We start from the raw sequence: 22,281 nt of genomic DNA, 5'->3' as shown, positions 1-22,281 counted from the left end.
GAGTGACTACATCTCTATTGATGTTTCATGGTTAGTTATAAGAGAGAGGTATATCTAAGTCTTATTATAATATTACATTTGTTATTGTGAGTGTTCTCAGGAGGGTGGACACAATGATAGTCTGAGACAGTATTATAAAGCCTTCATTAAAAGTTATGTTTTATTATACACACACATTTACAATTAAGTGTCCCAGAGAGTCGTCTTCTCCTATTGTTTACAAGATTAATATTGTTACAAAAAATGTCACATTTCCATAATGTATTTTATTTCCAGCAGATGGACACACAAGCAGGAATATCTCAGAAGGACATCTAATGTTATCCCCGGATTGTGACATAAAAGATAATGACAGTAGACAGGATTCTCCAGGAGATAACCCCATTACCCCAATTATACATCCAGCTCTATCAGCTGATCCCCCTGATCCTGGGAAATGTTCTCCTGATCACTCTGATATTGGTGCATCTGTTACAGCTCTGACAGTAGATACAGTGTTTCCCTGTTCTATAGATGCCAAATGTTTTACACAGAACACAAAGCGTATTAACCCACAGACAGGTAAGGCAAGTGAAAGGCCACTGATCTGTTCTGAGTGTGGGAAATGTTTTACATACAAATCACATCTTGTTATACATCAGAGAAGTCACACAGGTGAGAGGCCACTGACGTTCTGAGTGTGGGAAATGTTTTGCACGGAAATCACATCTTGTTATGCATCAGAGAAGTCACACAGGTGAGAAGCCGTTTCCATGTTCTGAGTGTGGGAAATGTTTTACACGCAAATCAGAGCTTGTTAAACATCAGCGAAGTCACACAGGTGAGAAGCCGTTTCCATGTTCTGAGTGTGGGAAATGTTTTGCACACAAATCAGATCTTGTTAGACATCAGAGGAGACACACAGGTGTGAAGCCATTTTCTTGCTCTGAGTGTGGGAAATGTTTTACACAGAAATCACAACTTGTTACACATCAGCAAATTCACACAGGTGAGAATCTGTTTTCTTGCTCTGAGTGTACGAAATGTTTTACACGGAAATCAGATCTTATTACACATCAGCGAAGTCACACTGGTGAGAAGCCATTTCCATGTTCTGAGTGTGGGAAATGTTTTGCACACAAATCAAATCTTACTAAACATGAAAGAAGTCACACAGATGAGAAGATATTTTCATGCTCCGAGTGTGGGAAATGTTTTACACGGAAATCAGAACTTGTTAGACATCAGAGAAATCACACAGGTGGGAAGCAATTTTCTTGCTCTGAGTGTGGGAAATGTTGTTTAAGTAAATCACATCTTGTTACACATCAGAGAAGTCACACAGGTGTGAAGCCATTTTCTTGCTCTGAGTGTGGGAAATATTTTACACAGAAATCACAACTTGTTACACATCAGCGAAGTCACACAGGTGTGAAGCCATTTTCTTGCTGTGAGTGTGGGAAATGTTTTACACGGAAATCATATCTTGTTAATCATCAGAGAATTCACACAGGTGAGAAGCCATTTTCTTGCTCTGAGTGCGGGAAATTTTTTACACAGAAATCACATCTTGTTAGACATCAGCAAAGTCACACAGGTGAGAAGCCATTTCCATGTTTTGAGTGTGGCAAATGTTTTGCACGGAAATCAGTTCTCTTTATACATCAGAGAAGTCACAAAGGTGAGAAGCCATTTACATGTTTTGAGTGTGGGAAATGTTTTGCACAGAAATCAGTTCTTGTTATACATCAGAGAAGTCACAAAGGTGAGAAGCCATTTCCATGTTTTGAGTGTGGGAAATGTTTTGCACACAAATCGGATCTGGTTAGACATAACAAGTCACACAGGTGTGAATCCATTTTCTTGCTCTGAGTGCGGGAAATGTTTTACACAGAAATCACATCTTGTTACACATCAGCGAAGTCACACAGGTGAGAGGCCATTTCCATACTCTGAGAAATAAGCTTTTGTTGCACACAATAGACTTCACTCAGGTGAGAAACCATTTTAATCTTCTGGAGTATACTTATCATTGCCATGTAATGTTCCTCAAGATTCTGTCCTATCTCTTATGCTTTTTGCAATATACATGCAACAGGTCCTTCTGATAGAAGCTCACCAACAAAGGGCAGGGCTACAGCTCAGCTTTGCAAACCAACCAGACTTAAGCTTGGAGGTTCAGAGTAACAAAATGCTGATCATGGGGGTAATTCTGAGTTGATCGCAACAGGAATTCTGTTAGCAACTGGGCAAAACCATGTGCACTGTTGGGGAGGCAGATATAACATTTGCAGAGAGAATTAGATTTGGGTGGGTTATTTTATTTCTGTGCAGGGTAATACTGGCTGCTTTATTTTTACACTGCAAATTAGATTGCAGATTGAACTCACCACACCCAAATCTAACTCTCTCTGCACATGTTATATCTGCCTCTCCTGCAGTGCACATGGTTTTGCCCAGTTGCTTACAGAATTTCTGCTGCGATCAACTCAGAATTCCCCCCCCATGTGCGGAATCTTGGGGGTAAATTTACTAAGATGGGAGTTCTATTTAAGATGGGATGTTGCCAATAGCAAGACAGCCAGACTCCAGCACTTATTTCCCTCAGAAGATCTACCTACAGTCATACATGCACTTGTATCATCACACATGGACTACTGCAATGTCCTCTACCTTGGTCTCCCAGCAAAAGAATTGCACTGCTTGTACAGAATGCAGCAGCCAGGCTGTTACCTAACCAGCCCATTCCTGCCACATAACACCCATTCTCTGCTCCCTTCACAGGCTGCCTGTAAGATGGTGACTATTACATAATCTTACTGACTCTCCCAGCCCGACATGACCAGGGTCCATGTACCAGAAGCAGCGCCCTGTTTGGTTCCATCTGCAGATGAAGGACTGTTACCAGCAGTATCATAATTCCCCAAGCAGTGCTGAGATGTCGGGTGACACAGGGTAGGCGGCACCTTTGCAGTAGCGGGGGCTGCCAGAGCAGTGTGTACATAATGGAAAGCTGCTCAATCAGATAGTGATGTCACTCAGGTGCTAAAAGGGAGGGGTAAATCTGTGTAGGAAAAACTGTTCCCTAATGCACACCGAGTGAAAAATATTACTACATAATAGATAATACGGAGATCTTAGTTGCGTATATCTGCAGATATAGGGTTAAGCCCCCAGGCCGATCGACAAGGCTTCTCCGTCACTGGGGGTCCCTAATACTAGGTATGGGTCCGGGGTGCAGGACCCCACAATGGCGGCACAGGTCGGCCACCCCAGGTCAGCACACATGTGAGAATAATGAATAAGAAGCACATAAGTGCTATGTAAGTGGTGTGATTAAAATAATATATACAAAGTGATAGGGAAAATCATAAGTGAAGTGTTAATAAAGTGTTAGGGTGTGCCGACCTGAAGCAGCCCAGTCATACCGACACAGGGGCCACCACACCCCACACCCACCCCATAAATAATTACAAATATGTCTGGGTTAAATTCCCAGTGTAAGGCCACATGGTAATGGCTCCTACAGCATCTGAGAGCCAGCTTACCTGGGGATACCCCTGACTTCCCCTATGGCACTATGGAGTCAGCAATCCCTCCTAATGCTGACCCATTCATGCCTCTCTAAATACAATACACAAAATGGAAAGCTGCTCAATCAGATTGTAATGTCACTCAGGTGCTAAAAGGGGAGGGGTAATTCTGTGTAGGAAAAAACTGTGTTCCCTAATGCACACCGAGTGAAAAATATTACTACATAATAGTCAGATAATATGGAGATCTTAGTTGCGTAGGGGTGATTAACCCTATATCTGCAGATATACGCAACTAAGATCTCCGTATTATCTGACTATTATATGTAGTAATATTATTCACTCGGTGTGCATTAGGGAACACAGTTTTTTCCTACACAGAATTACCCCTCCCCTTTTAGCACCTGAGTGACATTACAATCTGATTGAGCAGCTTTCCATTTTGTGTAGTGCATTGTGTACATAGGTAATATTGTCTCCAAGCAGCACTGAGGTGTCAGGGGAGACAGGGCGGATGGCTGCAGTGCGGTATCAGGGGCTGCTGGAGGTAGTGTCTATGTGGGTAATCATGTCCCAAAAAAGAGCTAAGGTGTCAGGGAGACAGCGGGTGGCAGTAGTGGAAGGAGACAGGGTGGTGGCAGTAGAGGGGTAGACAGGGAAAGTGACAGTAGTGGGGGGATACAAGGCGGTGGCAGTAGTGTGAGAAGATGGGGCAGTGGGAGGAGACAGGGCAGGTGGTAGTGGGGGAGACGGCGAGTGGCAGTAATGGGGGGGAGACAGGGCGGATGGCCGCAGTGCAGTACCAGGGGCTGCTGGAGGCAGTAAAGAGATGTATGGGTCCCGCACAGAATCAGTTGATAATTAGACTTAATGATGATTATGCTTCCTTATTTCTAATTAATCCCTTGTATGTGTTACTGTTATTTGCTGTGTCAGCCTTTATGTGTGTCCTGTGTAATAATCCTGAAAGTAGTGCTGCTACCGATCTCATATCATTTGTAGTAACTTGGAAAAGATGAGATATGAGGTGCACTCTGGAAGCTTATAGGGGGTTAATCAGAGATGAACGCAGATGTGACATCATGCAGCCCCTGAAAAATGGTCCTGGCTCGCCCGCGTTCACCCCTCAGGGATGTGACCGCAATGTGCGCATGTATATATTACCACCACCAGCAAACTGTTGCGAGACGCTATTGCGGCTGGGTCTGAATGACCCCCATAGGCTGTTGTGCAGAGTAAAGTATTTTTTACGTTTAAAATATAGAGAAAAATCTGTGAATTAAAGATATGAAATAAAGTTGTTTAAAAACAAAAGATTTCTGTTGAGTCATTATATGTGTCTGTGTATTATCTTATTTCCAGATAATTGTCGCTATGGTGACAGAAACAATTTCCTGTTAATGTGTCACTTGTAGTGTTACTTTTGTGTCCACATAATATCAGTGTTGCTGTGTATAAATACCCCGTCTGGTGTGTAAAGGTGGGTACACACGTTGCCATTGTGACTATGCGATTTCCCTTGAACTGGCCGGAGCCCAGAACCACCAATAGTGACTATGTACTTGTGATTGTGGCTATGTCTTAGTGTAACAGCTCATGTGAATAGTGGGGTGTATATAGATATCTTATTTTTTTTAAATGATGTCTGTTCAAAGGTTCAGTTTTTGTTGTTTTTACTTGTAGGTGAATTAGGGTTGTTGTATTGTCGAAGTCAAAAATATTACATACACACCACATGCAATCACCAAACCGAGTGGCCTCTGCGTGTGCGTAGTCACCATGCGTACACATCCACGCACGCTACGTACACTGGTTCACGTATTGACACGTGGTATGAGTATATATGGTAGCATACGCAATCGCACAGAAAAGCCACAAAGACAGATTAAATATTCTATTTATATAGTGCATAATTTACACATAGTCTCCACACACATTTCCAGCAAGTTACATATACTCAAAGGATAGAATAACAGAGTCATTCAGGGTAACAGGATGTGAGGGGATGGAGTAAGGTTAGGACTTAGTGCTTGGTAACCAGAAGTGCAATATCTTGAGACCTATATTCTGGTTGCTATTTGCAGTTTATAGCATGTTTCTGCACATATATAAGTATAGAACAGCAGAGTTATTCAGGGTTACAGGATGTGAGGGGATGGAGTAAGGTTAGGACTTAGTGTTTGGTATCCAGAAGTGCAGTATATTGAGACCTATATTCTGGTTGCTATGTGCAGTTTATAGCATGTTTCTGCACATATATAAGGATAGAACAGCAGAGTTATTCAGGGTTACAGGATGTGAGGGGATGGAGTAAGGTTAGTACTTAGTGTTTGGTATCCAGAAGTGCAATATCTTGAGACCTATATTCTGGTTGCTATGTGCAGTGTATAGCATGTTTCTGCACATATATAAGGATAGAACAGCAGAGTTATTCAGGGTTACAGGATGTGAGGGGATGGAGTAAGGTTAGTACTTAGTGTTTGGTATCCAGAAGTGCAGTATATTGAGACCTATATTCTGGTTGCTATGTGCAGTTTATAGCATGTTTCTGCACATATATAAGTATAGAACAGCAGAGTTATTCAGGGTTACAGGATGTGAGGGGATGGAGTAAGGTTAGAACTTAGTGTTTGGTAACCAGAAGTGCAATATCTTGAGACCTATATTCTGGTTGCTATGTGCAGTTTATAACATGTTTCTGCACATATATAAGGATAGAACAGCAGAGTTATTCAGGGTTACAGGATGTGAGGGGATGGAGTAAGGTTAGGACTTAGTGCTTGGTAACCAGAAGTGCAATATCTTGAGACCTATATTCTGGTTGCTATGTGCAGTTTATAGCATGTTTCTGCACATATATAAGGATAGAACAGCAGAGTTATTCAGGGTTACAGGATGTGAGGGGATGGAGTAAGGTTAGGACTTAGTGTTTGGTATCCAGAAGTGCAATATCTTGAGACCTATATTCTGGTTGCTATGTGCAGTTTATAGCATGTTTCTGCACATATATAAGGATAGAACAGCAGAGTTATTCAGGGTTACAGGATGTGAGGGGATGGAGTAAGGTTAGGACTTAGTGCTTGGTAACCAGAAGTGCAATATCTTGAGACCTATATTCTGGTTGCTATTTGCAGTTTATAGCATGTTTCTGCACATATATAAGGATAGAACAGCAGAGTTATTCAGGGTTACAGGATGTGAGGGGATGGAGTAAGGTTAGGACTTAGTGTTTGGTAACCAGAAGTGCAATATCTTGAGACCTATATTCTGGTTGCTATGTGCAGTTTATAGCATGTTTCTGCACATATATAAGGATAGAACAGCAGAGTTATTCAGGGATACAGGATGTGAGGGGATGGAGCAAGGTTAGGAATAAGTGTTTGGTATCCAGAAGTGCAATATCTTGAGACCTATATTCTGGTTGCTATGTGCAGTTTATAGCATGTTTCTGCACATATATAAGGATAGAACAGCAGAGTTATTCAGGGTTACAGGATGTGAGGGGATGGAGTAAGGTTAGTACTTAGTGTTTGGTATCCAGAAGTGCAATATCTTGAGACCTATATTCTGGTTGCTATGTGCAGTGTATAGCATGTTTCTGCACATATATAAGGATAGAACAGCAGAGTTATTCAGGGTTACAGGATGTGTGGGGATGGAGTAAGGTTAGTACTTAGTGTTTGGTAACCAGAAGTGCAATATCTTGAGACCTATATTCTGGTTGCTATGTGCAGTATATAGCATGTTTCTGCACATATATAAGGATAGAACAGCAGAGTCATTCAGGGTTACAGGATGTGAGGGGATGGAGTAAGGTTAGTACTTAGTGTTTGGTAACCAGAAGTGCAATATCTTGAGACCTATATTCTGGTTGCTATTTGCAGTTTATAGCATGTTTCTGCACATATATAAGGATAGAACAGCAGAGTTATTCAGGGTTACAGGATGTGAGGGGATGGAGTAAGGTTAGGACTTAGTGTTTGGTAACCAGAAGTGCAATATCTTGAGACCTATATTCTGGTTGCTATGTGCAGTATATAGCATGTTTCTGCACATATATAAGGATAGAACAGCAGAGTTATTCAGGGTTACAGGATGTGAGGGGATGGAGTAAGGTTAGGACTTAGTGTTTGGTAACCAGAAGTGCAATATCTTGAGACCTATATTCTGGTTGCTATGTGCAGTTTATAGCATGTTTCTGCACATATATAAGGATAGAACAGCAGAGTTATTCAGGGTTACAGGATGTGAGGGGATGGAGTAAGGTTAGTACTTAGTGCTTGGTATCCAGAAGTGCAATATCTTGAGACCTATATTCTGGTTGCTATGTGCAGTTTATAGCATGTTTCTGCACATATATAAGGATAGAACAGCAGAGTTATTCAGGGTTACAGGATGTGAGGGGATGAAGTAAGGTTAGGACTTAGTGCTTGGTAACCAGAAGTGCAATATCTTGAGACCTATATTCTGGTTGCTATTTGCAGTTTATAGCATGTTTCTGCACATATATAAGGATAGAACAGCAGAGTTATTCAGGGTTACAGGATGTGAGGGGATGGAGTAAGGTTAGGACTTAGTGTTTGGTAACCAGAAGTGCAATATCTTGAGACCTATATTCTGGTTGCTATGTGCAGTTTGTAGCATGTTTCTGCACATATATAAGGATAGAACAGCAGAGTTATTCAGGGTTACAGGATGTGAGGGGATGGAGCAAGGTTAGGACTTAGTGTTTGGTATCCAGAAGTGCAATATCTTGAGCCCTATATTCTGGTTGCTATTTGCAGTGTATAGCATGTTTCTGCACATATATAAGGATAGAACAGCAGAGTTATTCAGGGTTACAGGATGTGAGGGGATGGAGTAAGGTTAGTACTTAGTGTTTGGTAACCAGAAGTGCAATATCTTGAGACCTATATTCTGGTTGCTATGTGCAGTATATAGCATGTTTCTGCACATATATAAGGATAGAACAGCAGAGTTATTCAGGGTTACAGGATGTGAGGGGATGGAGTAAGGTTAGGAATAAGTGTTTGGTATACAGATGTGCAATATCTTGAGACCTATATTCTGGTTGCTATTTGCAGTTTATAGCATGTTTCTGCACATATATAAGGATAGAACAGCAGAGTTATTCAGGGTTACAGGATGTGAGGGGATGGAGTAAGGTTAGGACTTAGTGTTTGGTATCCAGAAGTGCAATATCTTGAGACCTATATTCTGGTTGCTATTTGCAGTTTATAGCATGTTTCTGCACATATATAAGGATAGAACAGCAGAGTTATTCAGGGTTACAGGATGTGAGGGGATGGAGTAAGGTTAGGACTTAGTGTTTGGTATCCAGAAGTGCAATATCTTGAGACCTATATTCTGGTTGCTATTTGCAGTTTATAGCATGTTTCTGCACATATATAAGGATAGAACAGCAGAGTTATTCAGGGTTACAGGATGTGAGGGGATGGAGTAAGGTTAGGACTTAGTGTTTGGTATCCAGAAGTGCAATATCTTGAGACCTATATTCTGGTTGCTATTTGCAGTTTATAGCATGTTTCTGCACATATATAAGGATAGAACAGCAGAGTTATTCAGGGTTACAGGATGTGAGGGGATGGAGTAAGGTTAGGACTTAGTGTTTGGTAACCAGAAGTGCAATATCTTGAGACCTATATTCTGGTTGCTATTTGCAGTTTATAGCATGTTTCTGCACATATATAAGGATAGAACAGCAGAGTTATTCAGGGTTACAGGATGTGAGGGGATGGAGTAAGGTTAGGACTTAGTGTTTGGTATCCAGAAGTGCAATATCTTGAGACCTATATTCTGGTTGCTATTTGCAGTTTATAGCATGTTTCTGCACATATATAAGGATAGAACAGCAGAGTTATTCAGGGTTACAGGATGTGAGGGGATGGAGTAAGGTTAGTACTTAGTGTTTGGTAACCAGAAGTGCAATATCTTGAGACCTATATTCTGGTTGCTATGTGCAGTTTATAGCATGTTTCTGCACATATATAAGGATAGAACAGCAGAGTTATTCAGGGTTACAGGATGTGAGGGGATGGAGTAAGGTTAGGACTTAGTGTTTGGTATCCAGAAGTGCAATATCTTGAGACCTATATTCTGGTTGCTATTTGCAGTTTATAGCATGTTTCTGCACATATATAAGGATAGAACAGCAGAGTTATTCAGGGTTACAGGATGTGAGGGGATGGAGTAAGGTTAGGACTTAGTGTTTGGTAACCAGAAGTGCAATATCTTGAGACCTATATTCTGGTTGCTATGTGCAGTATATAGCATGTTTCTGAACATATATAAGGATAGAACAGCAGAGTTATTCAGGGTTACAGGATGTGAGGGGATGGAGTAAGGTTAGGACTTAGTGTTTGGTAACCAGAAGTGCAATATCTTGAGACCTATATTCTGGTTGCTATTTGCAGTTTATAGCATGTTTCTGCACATATATAAGGATAGAACAGCAGAGTTATTCAGGGTTACAGGATGTGAGGGGATGGAGTAAGGTTAGGACTTAGTGTTTGGTATCCAGAAGTGCAATATCTTGAGACCTATATTCTGGTTGCTATTTGCCGTTTATAGCATGTTTCTGCACATATATAAGGATAGAACAGCAGAGTTATTCAGGGTTACAGGATGTGAGGGGATGGAGTAAGGTTAGTACTTAGTGTTTGGTAACCAGAAGTGCAATATCTTGAGACCTATATTCTGGTTGCTATGTGCAGTTTATAGCATGTTTCTGCACATATATAAGGATAGAACAGCAGAGTTATTCAGGGTTACAGGATGTGAGGGGATGGAGTAAGGTTAGGACTTAGTGTTTGGTAACCAGAAGTGCAATATCTTGAGACCTATATTCTGGTTGCTATGTGCAGTTTATAGCATGTTTCTGCACATATATAAGGATAGAACAGCAGAGTTATTCAGGGATACAGGATGTGAGGGGATGGAGCAAGGTTAGGAATAAGTGTTTGGTATCCAGAAGTGCAATATCTTGAGACCTATATTCTGGTTGCTATGTGCAGTTTATAGCATGTTTCTGCACATATATAAGGATAGAACAGCAGAGTTATTCAGGGTTACAGGATGTGAGGGGATGGAGTAAGGTTAGTACTTAGTGTTTGGTATCCAGAAGTGCAATATCTTGAGACCTATATTCTGGTTGCTATGTGCAGTGTATAGCATGTTTCTGCACATATATAAGGATAGAACAGCAGAGTTATTCAGGGTTACAGGATGTGTGGGGATGGAGTAAGGTTAGTACTTAGTGTTTGGTAACCAGAAGTGCAATATCTTGAGACCTATATTCTGGTTGCTATGTGCAGTATATAGCATGTTTCTGCACATATATAAGGATAGAACAGCAGAGTCATTCAGGGTTACAGGATGTGAGGGGATGGAGTAAGGTTAGGACTTAGTGTTTGGTATCCAGAAGTGCAGTATATTGAGACCTATATTCTGGTTGCTATGTGCAGTTTATAGCATGTTTCTGCACATATATAAGGATAGAACAGCAGAGTTATTCAGGGTTACAGGATGTGAGGGGATGGAGTAAGGTTAGTACTTAGTGTTTGGTAACCAGAAGTGCAATATCTTGAGACCTATATTCTGGTTGCTATGTGCAGTATATAGCATGTTTCTGCACATATATAAGGATAGAACAGCAGAGTTATTCAGGGTTACAGGATGTGAGGGGATGGAGTAAGGTTAGGACTTAGTGTTTGGTAACCAGAAGTGCAATATCTTGAGACCTATATTCTGGTTGCTATGTGCAGTTTATAGCATGTTTCTGCACATATATAAGGATAGAACAGCAGAGTTATTCAGGGTTACAGGATGTGAGGGGATGGAGTAAGGTTAGTACTTAGTGTTTGGTAACCAGAAGTGCAATATCTTGAGACCTATATTCTGGTTGCTATTTGCAGTTTATAGCATGTTTCTGCACATATATAAGGATAGAACAGCAGAGTTATTCAGGGTTACAGGATGTGAGGGGATGGAGTCAGGTTAGGACTTAGTGTTTGGTATACAGAAGTGCAATATCTTGAGACCTATATTCTGGTTGCTATTTGCAGTTTATAGCATGTTTCTGCACATATATAAGGATAGAACAGCAGAGTTATTCAGGGTTACAGGATGTGAGGGGATGGAGTAAGGTTAGTACTTAGTGTTTGGTAACCAGAAGTGCAATATCTTGAGACCTATATTCTGGTTGCTATGTGCAGTTTATAGCATGTTTCTGCACATATATAATGATAGAACAGCAGAGTTATTCAGGGTTACAGGATGTGAGGGGATGGAGTAAGGTTAGGACTTAGTGTTTGATAACCAGAAGTGCAATATCTTGAGACCTATATTCTGTTTGCTATTTGCAGTTTATAGCATGTTTCTGCACATATATAAGGACAGAACAGCAGAGTTATTCAGGGTTACAGGATGTGAGGGGATGGAGTAAGGTTAGGACTTAGTGTTTGGTAACCAGAAGTGCAATATCTTGAGACCTATATTCTGGTTGCTATGTGCAGTTTATAGCATGTTTCTGCACATATATAAGGATAGAACAGCAGAGTTATTCAGGGTTACAGGATGTGAGGGGATGGAGTAAGGTTAGTACTTAGTGTTTGGTATCCAGAAGTGCAATATCTTGAGACCTATATTCTGGTTGCTATGTGCAGTTTATAGCATGTTTCTGCACATATATAAGGATAGAACAGCAGAGTTATTCAGGGTTACAGGATGTGAGGGGATGGAGTAAGGTTAGGACTTAGTGCTTGGTAACCAGAAGTGCAATATCTTGAGACCTATATTCTGGTTGCTATTTGCAGTTTATAGCATGTTTCTGCACATATATAAGGATAGAACAGCAGAGTTATTCAGGGTTACAGGATGTGAGGGGATGGAGTAAGGTTAGGACTTAGTGTTTGGTAACCAGAAGTGCAATATCTTGAGACCTATATTCTGGTTGCTATGTGCAGTTTGTAGCATGTTTCTGCACATATATAAGGATAGAACAGCAGAGTTATTCAGGGTTACAGGATGTGAGGGGATGGAGTAAGGTTAGGACTTAGTGTTTGGTATCCAGAAGTGCAGTATATTGAGACCTATATTCTGGTTGCTATGTGCAGTTTATAGCATGTTTCTGCACATATATAAGGATAGAACAGCAGAGTTATTCAGGGTTACAGGATGTGAGGGGATGGAGTAAGGTTAGGACTTAGTGTTTGGTATCCAGAAGTGCAATATCTTGAGACCTATATTCTGGTTGCTATTTGCAGTTTATAGCATGTTTCTGCACATATATAAGGATAGAACAGCAGAGTTATTCAGGGTTACAGGATGTGAGGGGATGGAGTAAGGTTAGTACTTAGTGTTTGGTAACCAGAAGTGCAATATCTTGAGACCTATATTCTGGTTGCTATGTGCAGTTTATAGCATGTTTCTGCACATATATAAGGATAGAACAGCAGAGTTATTCAGGGTTACAGGATGTGAGGGGATGGAGTAAGGTTAGGACTTAGTGTTTGGTAACCAGAAGTGCAGTATCTTGAGACCTATATTCTGGTTGCTATGTGCAGTTTATAGCATGTTTCTGCACATATATAAGGATAGAACAGCAGAGTTATTCAGGGTTACAGGATGTGAGGGGATGGAGTAAGGTTAGGACTTAGTGTTTGGTAACCAGAAGTGCAATATCTTGAGACCTATATTCTGGTTGCTATTTGCAGTTTATAGCATGTTTCTGTACATATATAAGGATAGAACAGCAGTTATTCAGGGTTACAGGATGTGAGGGGATGGAGTAAGGTTAGGACTTAGTGCTTGGTATCCAGAAGTGCAATATCTTGAGACCTATATTCTGGTTGCTATTTGCAGTTTATAGCATGTTTCTGCACATATATAAGGATAGAACAGCAGAGTTATTCAGGGTTACAGGATGTGAGGGGATGGAGTAAGGTTAGGACTTAGTGTTTGGTATCTAGAAGTGCAATATCTTGAGACCTATATTCTGGTTGCTATGTGCCGTTTATAGCATGTTTCTGTACATATATAAGGATAGAACAGCAGAGTTATTCAGGGTTACAGGATGTGAGGGGATGGAGTAAGGTTAGGACTTAGTGTTTGGTAACCAGAAGTGCAATATCTTGAGACCTATATTCTGGTTGCTATTTGCAGTTTATAGCATGTTTCTGCACATATATAAGGATAGAACAGCAGAGTTATTCAGGGTTACAGGATGTGAGGGGATGGAGTAAGGTTAGGACTTAGTGTTTGGTAACCAGAAGTGCAATATCTTGAGACCTATATTCTGGTTGCTATGTGCAGTTTATAGCATGTTTCTGCACATATATAAGGATAGAACAGCAGAGTTATTCAGGGTTACAGGGTGTGAGGGGATGGAGTAAGGTTAGGACTTAGTGCTTGGTATACAGAAGTGCAGTATCTTGAGACCTATATTCTGGTTGCTATTTGCAGTTTATAGCATGTTTCTGCACATATATAAGGATAGAACAGCAGAGTTATTCAGGGTTACAGGATGTGAGGGGATGGAGTAAGGTTAGGACTTAGTGTTTGGTAACCAGAAGTGCAATATCTTGAGACCTATATTCTGGTTGCTATTTGCAGTTTATAGCATGTTTCTGCACATATATAAGGATAGAACAGCAGAGTTATTCAGGGTTACAGGATGTGAGGGGATGGAGTAAGGTTAGGACATAGTGCTTGGTAACCAGAAGTGCAATATCTTGAGACCTATATTCTGGTTGCTATTTGCAGTTTATAGCATGTTTCTGCACATATATAAGGATAGAACAGCAGAGTTATTCAGGGTTACAGGATGTGAGGGGATGGAGTAAGGTTAGGACTTAGTGTTTGGTATCCAGAAGTGCAATATCTTGAGACCTATATTCTGGTTGCTATTTGCAGTTTATAGCATGTTTCTGCACATATATAAGGATAGAACAGCAGAGTTATTCAGGGTTACAGGATGTGAGGGGATGGAGTAAGGTTAGGACTTAGTGCTTGGTAACCAGAAGTGCAATATCTTGAGACCTATATTCTGGTTGCTATTTGCAGTTTATAGCATGTTTCTGCACATATATAAGGATAGAACAGCAGAGTTATTCAGGGTTACAGGATGTGAGGGGATGGAGTAAGGTTAGGACTTAGTGTTTGGTAACCAGAAGTGCAATATCTTGAGACCTATATTCTGGTTGCTATGTGCAGTTTATAGCATGTTTCTGCACATATATAAGGATAGAACAGCAGAGTTATTCAGGGTTACAGGATGTGAGGGGATGGAGTAAGGTTAGGACTTAGTGTTTGGTAACCAGAAGTGCAATATCTTGAGACCTATATTCTGGTTGCTATGTGCAGTTTATAGCATGTTTCTGCACATATATAAGGATAGAACAGCAGAGTTATTCAGGGTTACAGGGTGTGAGGGGATGGAGTAAGGTTAGGACTTAGTGCTTGGTATACAGAAGTGCAGTATCTTGAGACCTATATTCTGGTTGCTATTTGCAGTTTATAGCATGTTTCTGCACATATATAAGGATAGAACAGCAGAGTTATTCAGGGTTACAGGATGTGAGGGGATGGAGTAAGGTTAGGACTTAGTGTTTGGTAACCAGAAGTGCAATATCTTGAGACCTATATTCTGGTTGCTATGTGCAGTTTTTAGCATGTTTCTGCACATATATAAGGATAGAACAGCAGAGTTATTCAGGGTTACAGGATGTGAGGGGATGGAGTAAGGTTAGGACTTAGTGCTTGGTAACCAGAAGTGCAATATCTTGAGACCTATATTCTGGTTGCTATTTGCAGTTTATAGCATGTTTCTGCACATATATAAGGATAGAACAGCAGAGTTATTCAGGGTTACAGGATGTGAGGGGATGGAGTAAGGTTAGGACATAGTGCTTGGTAACCAGAAGTGCAATATCTTGAGACCTATATTCTGGTTGCTATTTGCAGTTTATAGCATGTTTCTGCACATATATAAGGATAGAACAGCAGAGTTATTCAGGGTTACAGGATGTGAGGGGATGGAGTAAGGTTAGGACTTAGTGTTTGGTATCCAGAAGTGCAATATCTTGAGACCTATATTCTGGTTGCTATTTGCAGTTTATAGCATGTTTCTGCACATATATAAGGATAGAACAGCAGAGTTATTCAGGGTTACAGGATGTGAGGGGATGGAGTAAGGTTAGGACTTAGTGTTTGGTAACCAGAAGTGCAATATCTTGAGACCTATATTCTGGTTGCTATGTGCAGTTTATAGCATGTTTCTGCACATATATAAGGATAGAACAGCAGAGTTATTCAGGGTTACAGGGTGTGAGGGGATGGAGTAAGGTTAGGACTTAGTGCTTGGTATACAGAAGTGCAGTATCTTGAGACCTATATTCTGGTTGCTATTTGCAGTTTATAGCATGTTTCTGCACATATATAAGGATAGAACAGCAGAGTTATTCAGGGTTACAGGATGTGAGGGGATGGAGTAAGGTTAGGACTTAGTGTTTGGTAACCAGAAGTGCAATATCTTGAGACCTATATTCTGGTTGCTATGTGCAGTTTATAGCATGTTTCTGCACATATATAAGGATAGAACAGCAGAGTTATTCAGGGTTACAGGATGTGAGGGGATGGAGTAAGGTTAGGACTTAGTGTTTGGTAACCAGAAGTGGAATATCTTGAGACCTATATTCTGGTTGCTATTTGCAGTGTATAGCATGGTTCTGGACATATATAAGGATAGAACAGCAGAGTTATTCAGGGTTACAGGATGTGAGGGGATGGAGTAAGGTTAGGACTTAGTGTTTGGTAACCAGAAGTGCAATATCTTGAGACCTATATTCTGGTTGCTATGTGCAGTTTATAGCATGTTTCTGCACATATATAAGGATAGAACAGCAGAGTTATTCAGGGTTACAGGATGTGAGGGGATGGAGCAAGGTTAGGACTTAGTGTTTGGTATCTAGAAGTGCAATATCTTGAGACCTATATTCTGGTTGCTATGTGCAGTTTATAGCATGTTTCTGCACATATATAAGGATAGAATAACAGAGTTATTCAGGGTTACAGGATGTGAGGGGATGGAGTAAGGTTAGGACTTAGTGTTTGGTATCCAGAAGTGCAGTATCTTGAGACCTATATTCTGGTTGCTATGTGCAGTTTATAGCATGTTTCTGCACATATATAAGGATAGAACAGCAGAGTTATTCAGGGTTACAGGATGTGAGGGGATGGAGTAAGGTTAGGACTTAGTGTTTGGTATCCAGAAGTGCAATATCTTGAGACCTATATTCTGGTTGCTATTTGCAGTTTATAGCATGTTTCTGCACATATATAAGGATAGAACAGCAGAGTTATTCAGGGTTACAGGATGTGAGGGGATGGAGTAAGGTTAGGACTTAGTGTTTGGTAACCAGAAGTGCAATATCTTGAGACCTATATTCTGGTTGCTATTTGCAGTTTATAGCATGTTTCTGCACATATATAAGGATAGAACAGCAGAGTTATTCAGGGTTACAGGATGTGAGGGGATGGAGTAAGGTTAGGACATAGTGCTTGGTAACCAGAAGTGCAATATCTTGAGACCTATATTCTGGTTGCTATTTGCAGTTTATAGCATGTTTCTGCACATATATAAGGATAGAACAGCAGAGTTATTCAGGGTTACAGGATGTGAGGGGATGGAGTAAGGTTAGGACTTAGTGTTTGGTATCCAGAAGTGCAATATCTTGAGACCTATATTCTGGTTGCTATTTGCAGTTTATAGCATGTTTCTGCACATATATAAGGATAGAACAGCAGAGTTATTCAGGGTTACAGGATGTGAGGGGATGGAGTAAGGTTAGGACTTAGTGCTTGGTAACCAGAAGTGCAATATCTTGAGACCTATATTCTGGTTGCTATTTGCAGTTTATAGCATGTTTCTGCACATATATAAGGATAGAACAGCAGAGTTATTCAGGGTTACAGGATGTGAGGGGATGGAGTAAGGTTAGGACTTAGTGTTTGGTAACCAGAAGTGCAATATCTTGAGACCTATATTCTGGTTGCTATGTGCAGTTTATAGCATGTTTCTGCACATATATAAGGATAGAACAGCAGAGTTATTCAGGGTTACAGGATGTGAGGGGATGGAGTAAGGTTAGGACTTAGTGTTTGGTAACCAGAAGTGCAATATCTTGAGACCTATATTCTGGTTGCTATGTGCAGTTTATAGCATGTTTCTGCACATATATAAGGATAGAACAGCAGAGTTATTCAGGGTTACAGGGTGTGAGGGGATGGAGTAAGGTTAGGACTTAGTGCTTGGTATACAGAAGTGCAGTATCTTGAGACCTATATTCTGGTTGCTATTTGCAGTTTATAGCATGTTTCTGCACATATATAAGGATAGAACAGCAGAGTTATTCAGGGTTACAGGATGTGAGGGGATGGAGTAAGGTTAGGACTTAGTGTTTGGTAACCAGAAGTGCAATATCTTGAGACCTATATTCTGGTTGCTATGTGCAGTTTATAGCATGTTTCTGCACATATATAAGGATAGAACAGCAGAGTTATTCAGGGTTACAGGATGTGAGGGGATGGAGTAAGGTTAGGACTTAGTGTTTGGTAACCAGAAGTGGAATATCTTGAGACCTATATTCTGGTTGCTATTTGCAGTGTATAGCATGGTTCTGGACATATATAAGGATAGAACAGCAGAGTTATTCAGGGTTACAGGATGTGAGGGGATGGAGTAAGGTTAGGACTTAGTGTTTGGTAACCAGAAGTGCAATATCTTGAGACCTATATTCTGGTTGCTATGTGCAGTTTATAGCATGTTTCTGCACATATATAAGGATAGAACAGCAGAGTTATTCAGGGTTACAGGATGTGAGGGGATGGAGCAAGGTTAGGACTTAGTGTTTGGTATCTAGAAGTGCAATATCTTGAGACCTATATTCTGGTTGCTATGTGCAGTTTATAGCATGTTTCTGCACATATATAAGGATAGAATAACAGAGTTATTCAGGGTTACAGGATGTGAGGGGATGGAGTAAGGTTAGGACTTAGTGTTTGGTATCCAGAAGTGCAGTATCTTGAGACCTATATTCTGGTTGCTATGTGCAGTTTATAGCATGTTTCTGCACATATATAAGGATAGAACAGCAGAGTTATTCAGGGTTACAGGATGTGAGGGGATGGAGTAAGGTTAGGACTTAGTGTTTGGTATCCAGAAGTGCAATATCTTGAGACCTATATTCTGGTTGCTATTTGCAGTTTATAGCATGTTTCTGCACATATATAAGGATAGAACAGCAGAGTTATTCAGGGTTACAGGATGTGAGGGGATGGAGTAAGGTTAGGACTTAGTGTTTGGTAACCAGAAGTGGAATATCTTGAGACCTATATTCTGGTTGCTATTTGCAGTGTATAGCATGGTTCTGGACATATATAAGGATAGAACAGCAGAGTTATTCAGGGTTACAGGATGTGAGGGGATGGAGCAAGGTTAGGACTTAGTGTTTGGTATCTAGAAGTGCAATATCTTGAGACCTATATTCTGGTTGCTATGTGCAGTTTATAGCATGTTTCTGCACATATATAAGGATAGAACAGCAGAGTTATTCAGGGTTACAGGATGTGAGGGGATGGAGTAAGGTTAGGACTTAGTGTTTGGTATCCAGAAGTTCAATATCTTGAGACCTATATTCTGGTTGCTATTTGCAGTTTATAGCATTTTTCTGTACATATATAAGGATAGAACAGCAGAGTTATTCAGGGTTACAGAATGTGAGGGGATGGAGTAAGGTTAGGACATAGTGCTTGGTAACCAGAAGTGCAATATCTTGAGACCTATATTCTGGTTGCTATTTGCAGTTTATAGCATGTTTCTGCACATATATAAGGATAGAACAGCAGAGTTATTCAGGGTTACAGGATGTGAGGGGATGCAGTAAGGTTAGGACTTAGTGTTTGGTAACCAGAAGTGCAATATCTTGAGACCTATATTCTGGTTGCTATGTGCAGTTTATAGCATGTTTCTGCACATATATAAGGATAGAACAGCAGAGTTATTCAGGGTTACAGGATGTGAGGGGATGGAGTAAGGTTAGGACTTAGTGTTTGGTAACCAGAAGTGCAATATCTTGAGACCTATATTCTGGTTGCTATGTGCAGTTTATAGCATGTTTCTGCACATATATAAGGATAGAACAGCAGAGTTATTCAGGGTTACAGGATGTGAGGGGATGGAGCAAGGTTAGGACTTAGTGTTTGGTATCTAGAAGTGCAATATCTTGAGACCTATATTCTGGTTGCTATGTGCAGTTTATAGCATGTTTCTGCACATATATAAGGATAGAATAACAGAGTTATTCAGGGTTACAGGATGTGAGGGGATGGAGTAAGGTTAGGACTTAGTGTTTGGTATCCAGAAGTGCAGTATCTTGAGACCTATATTCTGGTTGCTATGTGCAGTTTATAGCATGTTTCTGCACATATATAAGGATAGAACAGCAGAGTTATTCAGGGTTACAGGATGTGAGGGGATGGAGTAAGGTTAGGACTTAGTGTTTGGTATCCAGAAGTGCAATATCTTGAGACCTATATTCTGGTTGCTATTTGCAGTTTATAGCATGTTTCTGCACATATATAAGGATAGAACAGCAGAGTTATTCAGGGTTACAGGATGTGAGGGGATGGAGTAAGGTTAGGACTTAGTGTTTGGTAACCAGAAGTGGAATATCTTGAGACCTATATTCTGGTTGCTATTTGCAGTGTATAGCATGGTTCTGGACATATATAAGGATAGAACAGCAGAGTTATTCAGGGTTACAGGATGTGAGGGGATGGAGCAAGGTTAGGACTTAGTGTTTGGTATCTAGAAGTGCAATATCTTGAGACCTATATTCTGGTTGCTATGTGCAGTTTATAGCATGTTTCTGCACATATATAAGGATAGAACAGCAGAGTTATTCAGGGTTACAGGATGTGAGGGGATGGAGTAAGGTTAGGACTTAGTGTTTGGTATCCAGAAGTTCAATATCTTGAGACCTATATTCTGGTTGCTATTTGCAGTTTATAGCATTTTTCTGTACATATATAAGGATAGAACAGCAGAGTTATTCAGGGTTACAGAATGTGAGGGGATGGAGTAAGGTTAGGACTTAGTGTTTGGTATACAGAAGTGCAATATCTTGAGACCTATATTCTGGTTGCTATGTGCAGTTTATAGCATGTTTCTGCACATATATAAGGATAGAATAACAGAGTTATTCAGGGTTACAGGATGTGAGGGGATGGAGTAAGGTTAGGACTTAGTGTTTGGTATCCAGAAGTGCAATATCTTGAGACCTATATTCTGGTTGCTATGTGCAGTTTATAGCATGTTTCTGCACATATATAAGGATAGAACAGCAGAGTTATTCAGGGTTACAGGATGTGAGGGGATGGAGTAAGGTTAGGACTTAGTGTTTGGTAACCAGAAGTGGAATATCTTGAGACCTATATTCTGGTTGCTATTTGCAGTTTATAGCATGATTCTGCACATATATAAGGATAGAACAGCAGAGTTATTCAGGGTTACAGGATGTGAGGGGATGAAGTAAGGTTAGGACTTAGTGTTTGGTAACCAGAAGTGGAATATCTTGAGACCTATATTCTGGTTGCTATTTGCAGTTTATAGCATGGTTCTGCACATATATAAGGATAGAACAGCAGAGTTATTCAGGGTTACAGGATGTGAGGGGATGGAGCAAGGTTAGGACTTAGTGTTTGGTATCTAGAAGTGCAGTATATTGAGACCTATATTCTGGTTGCTATGTGCAGTTTATAGCATGTTTCTGCACATATATAAGGATAGAACAGCAGAGTTATTCAGGGTTACAGGATGTGAGGGGATGGAGTAAGGTTAGGACTTAGTGTTTGGTAACCAGAAGTGCAATATCTTGAGACCTATATTCTGGTTGCTATGTGCAGTTTATAGCATGTTTCTGCACATATATAAGGATAGAACAGCAGAGTTATTCAGGGTTACAGGGTGTGAGGGGATGGAGTAAGGTTAGGACTTAGTGCTTGGTATACAGAAGTGCAGTATCTTGAGACCTATATTCTGGTTGCTATTTGCAGTTTAAAGCATGTTTCTGCACATATATAAGGATAGAACAGCAGAGTTATTCAGGGTTACAGGATGTGAGGGGATGGAGTAAGGTTAGGACTTAGTGCTTGGTAACCAGAAGTGCAATATCTTGAGACCTATATTCTGGTTGCTATGTGCAGTTTATAGCATGTTTCTGCACATATATAAGGATAGAACAGCAGAGTTATTCAGGGTTACAGGATGTGAGGGGATGGAGTAAGGTTAGGACTTAGTGCTTGGTAACCAGAAGTGCAATATCTTGAGACCTATATTCTGGTTGCTATGTGCAGTTTATAGCATGTTTCTGCACATATATAAGGATAGAACAGCAGAGTTATTCAGGGTTACAGGATGTGAGGGGATGGAGTAAGGTTAGGACTTAGTGTTTGGTAACCAGAAGTGCAATATCTTGAGACCTATATTCTGGTTGCTATGTGCAGTTTATAGCATGTTTCTGCACATATATAAGGATAGAACAGCAGAGTTATTCAGGGTTACAGGATGTGAGGGGATGGAGTAAGGTTAGGACTTAGTGCTTGGTAACCAGAAGTGCAATATCTTGAGACCTATATTCTGGTTGCTATGTGCAGTTTATAGCATGTTTCTGCACATATATAAGGATAGAAC

General features: G+C 40.4%; 1 protein-coding gene across 2 annotated transcripts in view; it reads left to right on the top strand.

Annotated features, from left to right (window-relative positions):
- The window catches only part of LOC134984396 (gastrula zinc finger protein XlCGF17.1-like), a 256,307-nt gene that overhangs the window by 9,510 nt on the left and 224,516 nt on the right, over positions 1 to 22,281 (top strand). Inside the window, exon 2 of one of the 2 annotated variants that reach the window (XM_063949988.1) lies at positions 277 to 3,637. The exons of the other annotated variant lie outside the window; for it this stretch is intronic. Within the exon in view, the coding sequence (XP_063806058.1) occupies positions 715 to 1,851 (1,137 nt within the window). The 5' untranslated portion in view covers positions 277 to 714 and the 3' untranslated portion in view covers positions 1,852 to 3,637. Of the gene's footprint in view, positions 1 to 276; positions 3,638 to 22,281 lie in introns of those variants that run through there. 2 annotated transcript variants of the gene reach the window in all.

Source organism: Pseudophryne corroboree (assembly GCF_028390025.1).
Source record: "Pseudophryne corroboree isolate aPseCor3 chromosome 3 unlocalized genomic scaffold, aPseCor3.hap2 SUPER_3_unloc_50, whole genome shotgun sequence".
Taxonomy (NCBI): domain Eukaryota; kingdom Metazoa; phylum Chordata; class Amphibia; order Anura; family Myobatrachidae; genus Pseudophryne; species Pseudophryne corroboree.
The sequence above is the reverse complement of the archived record's forward strand: the minus strand, read 5'-3'. Positions and strand labels throughout refer to the sequence as shown.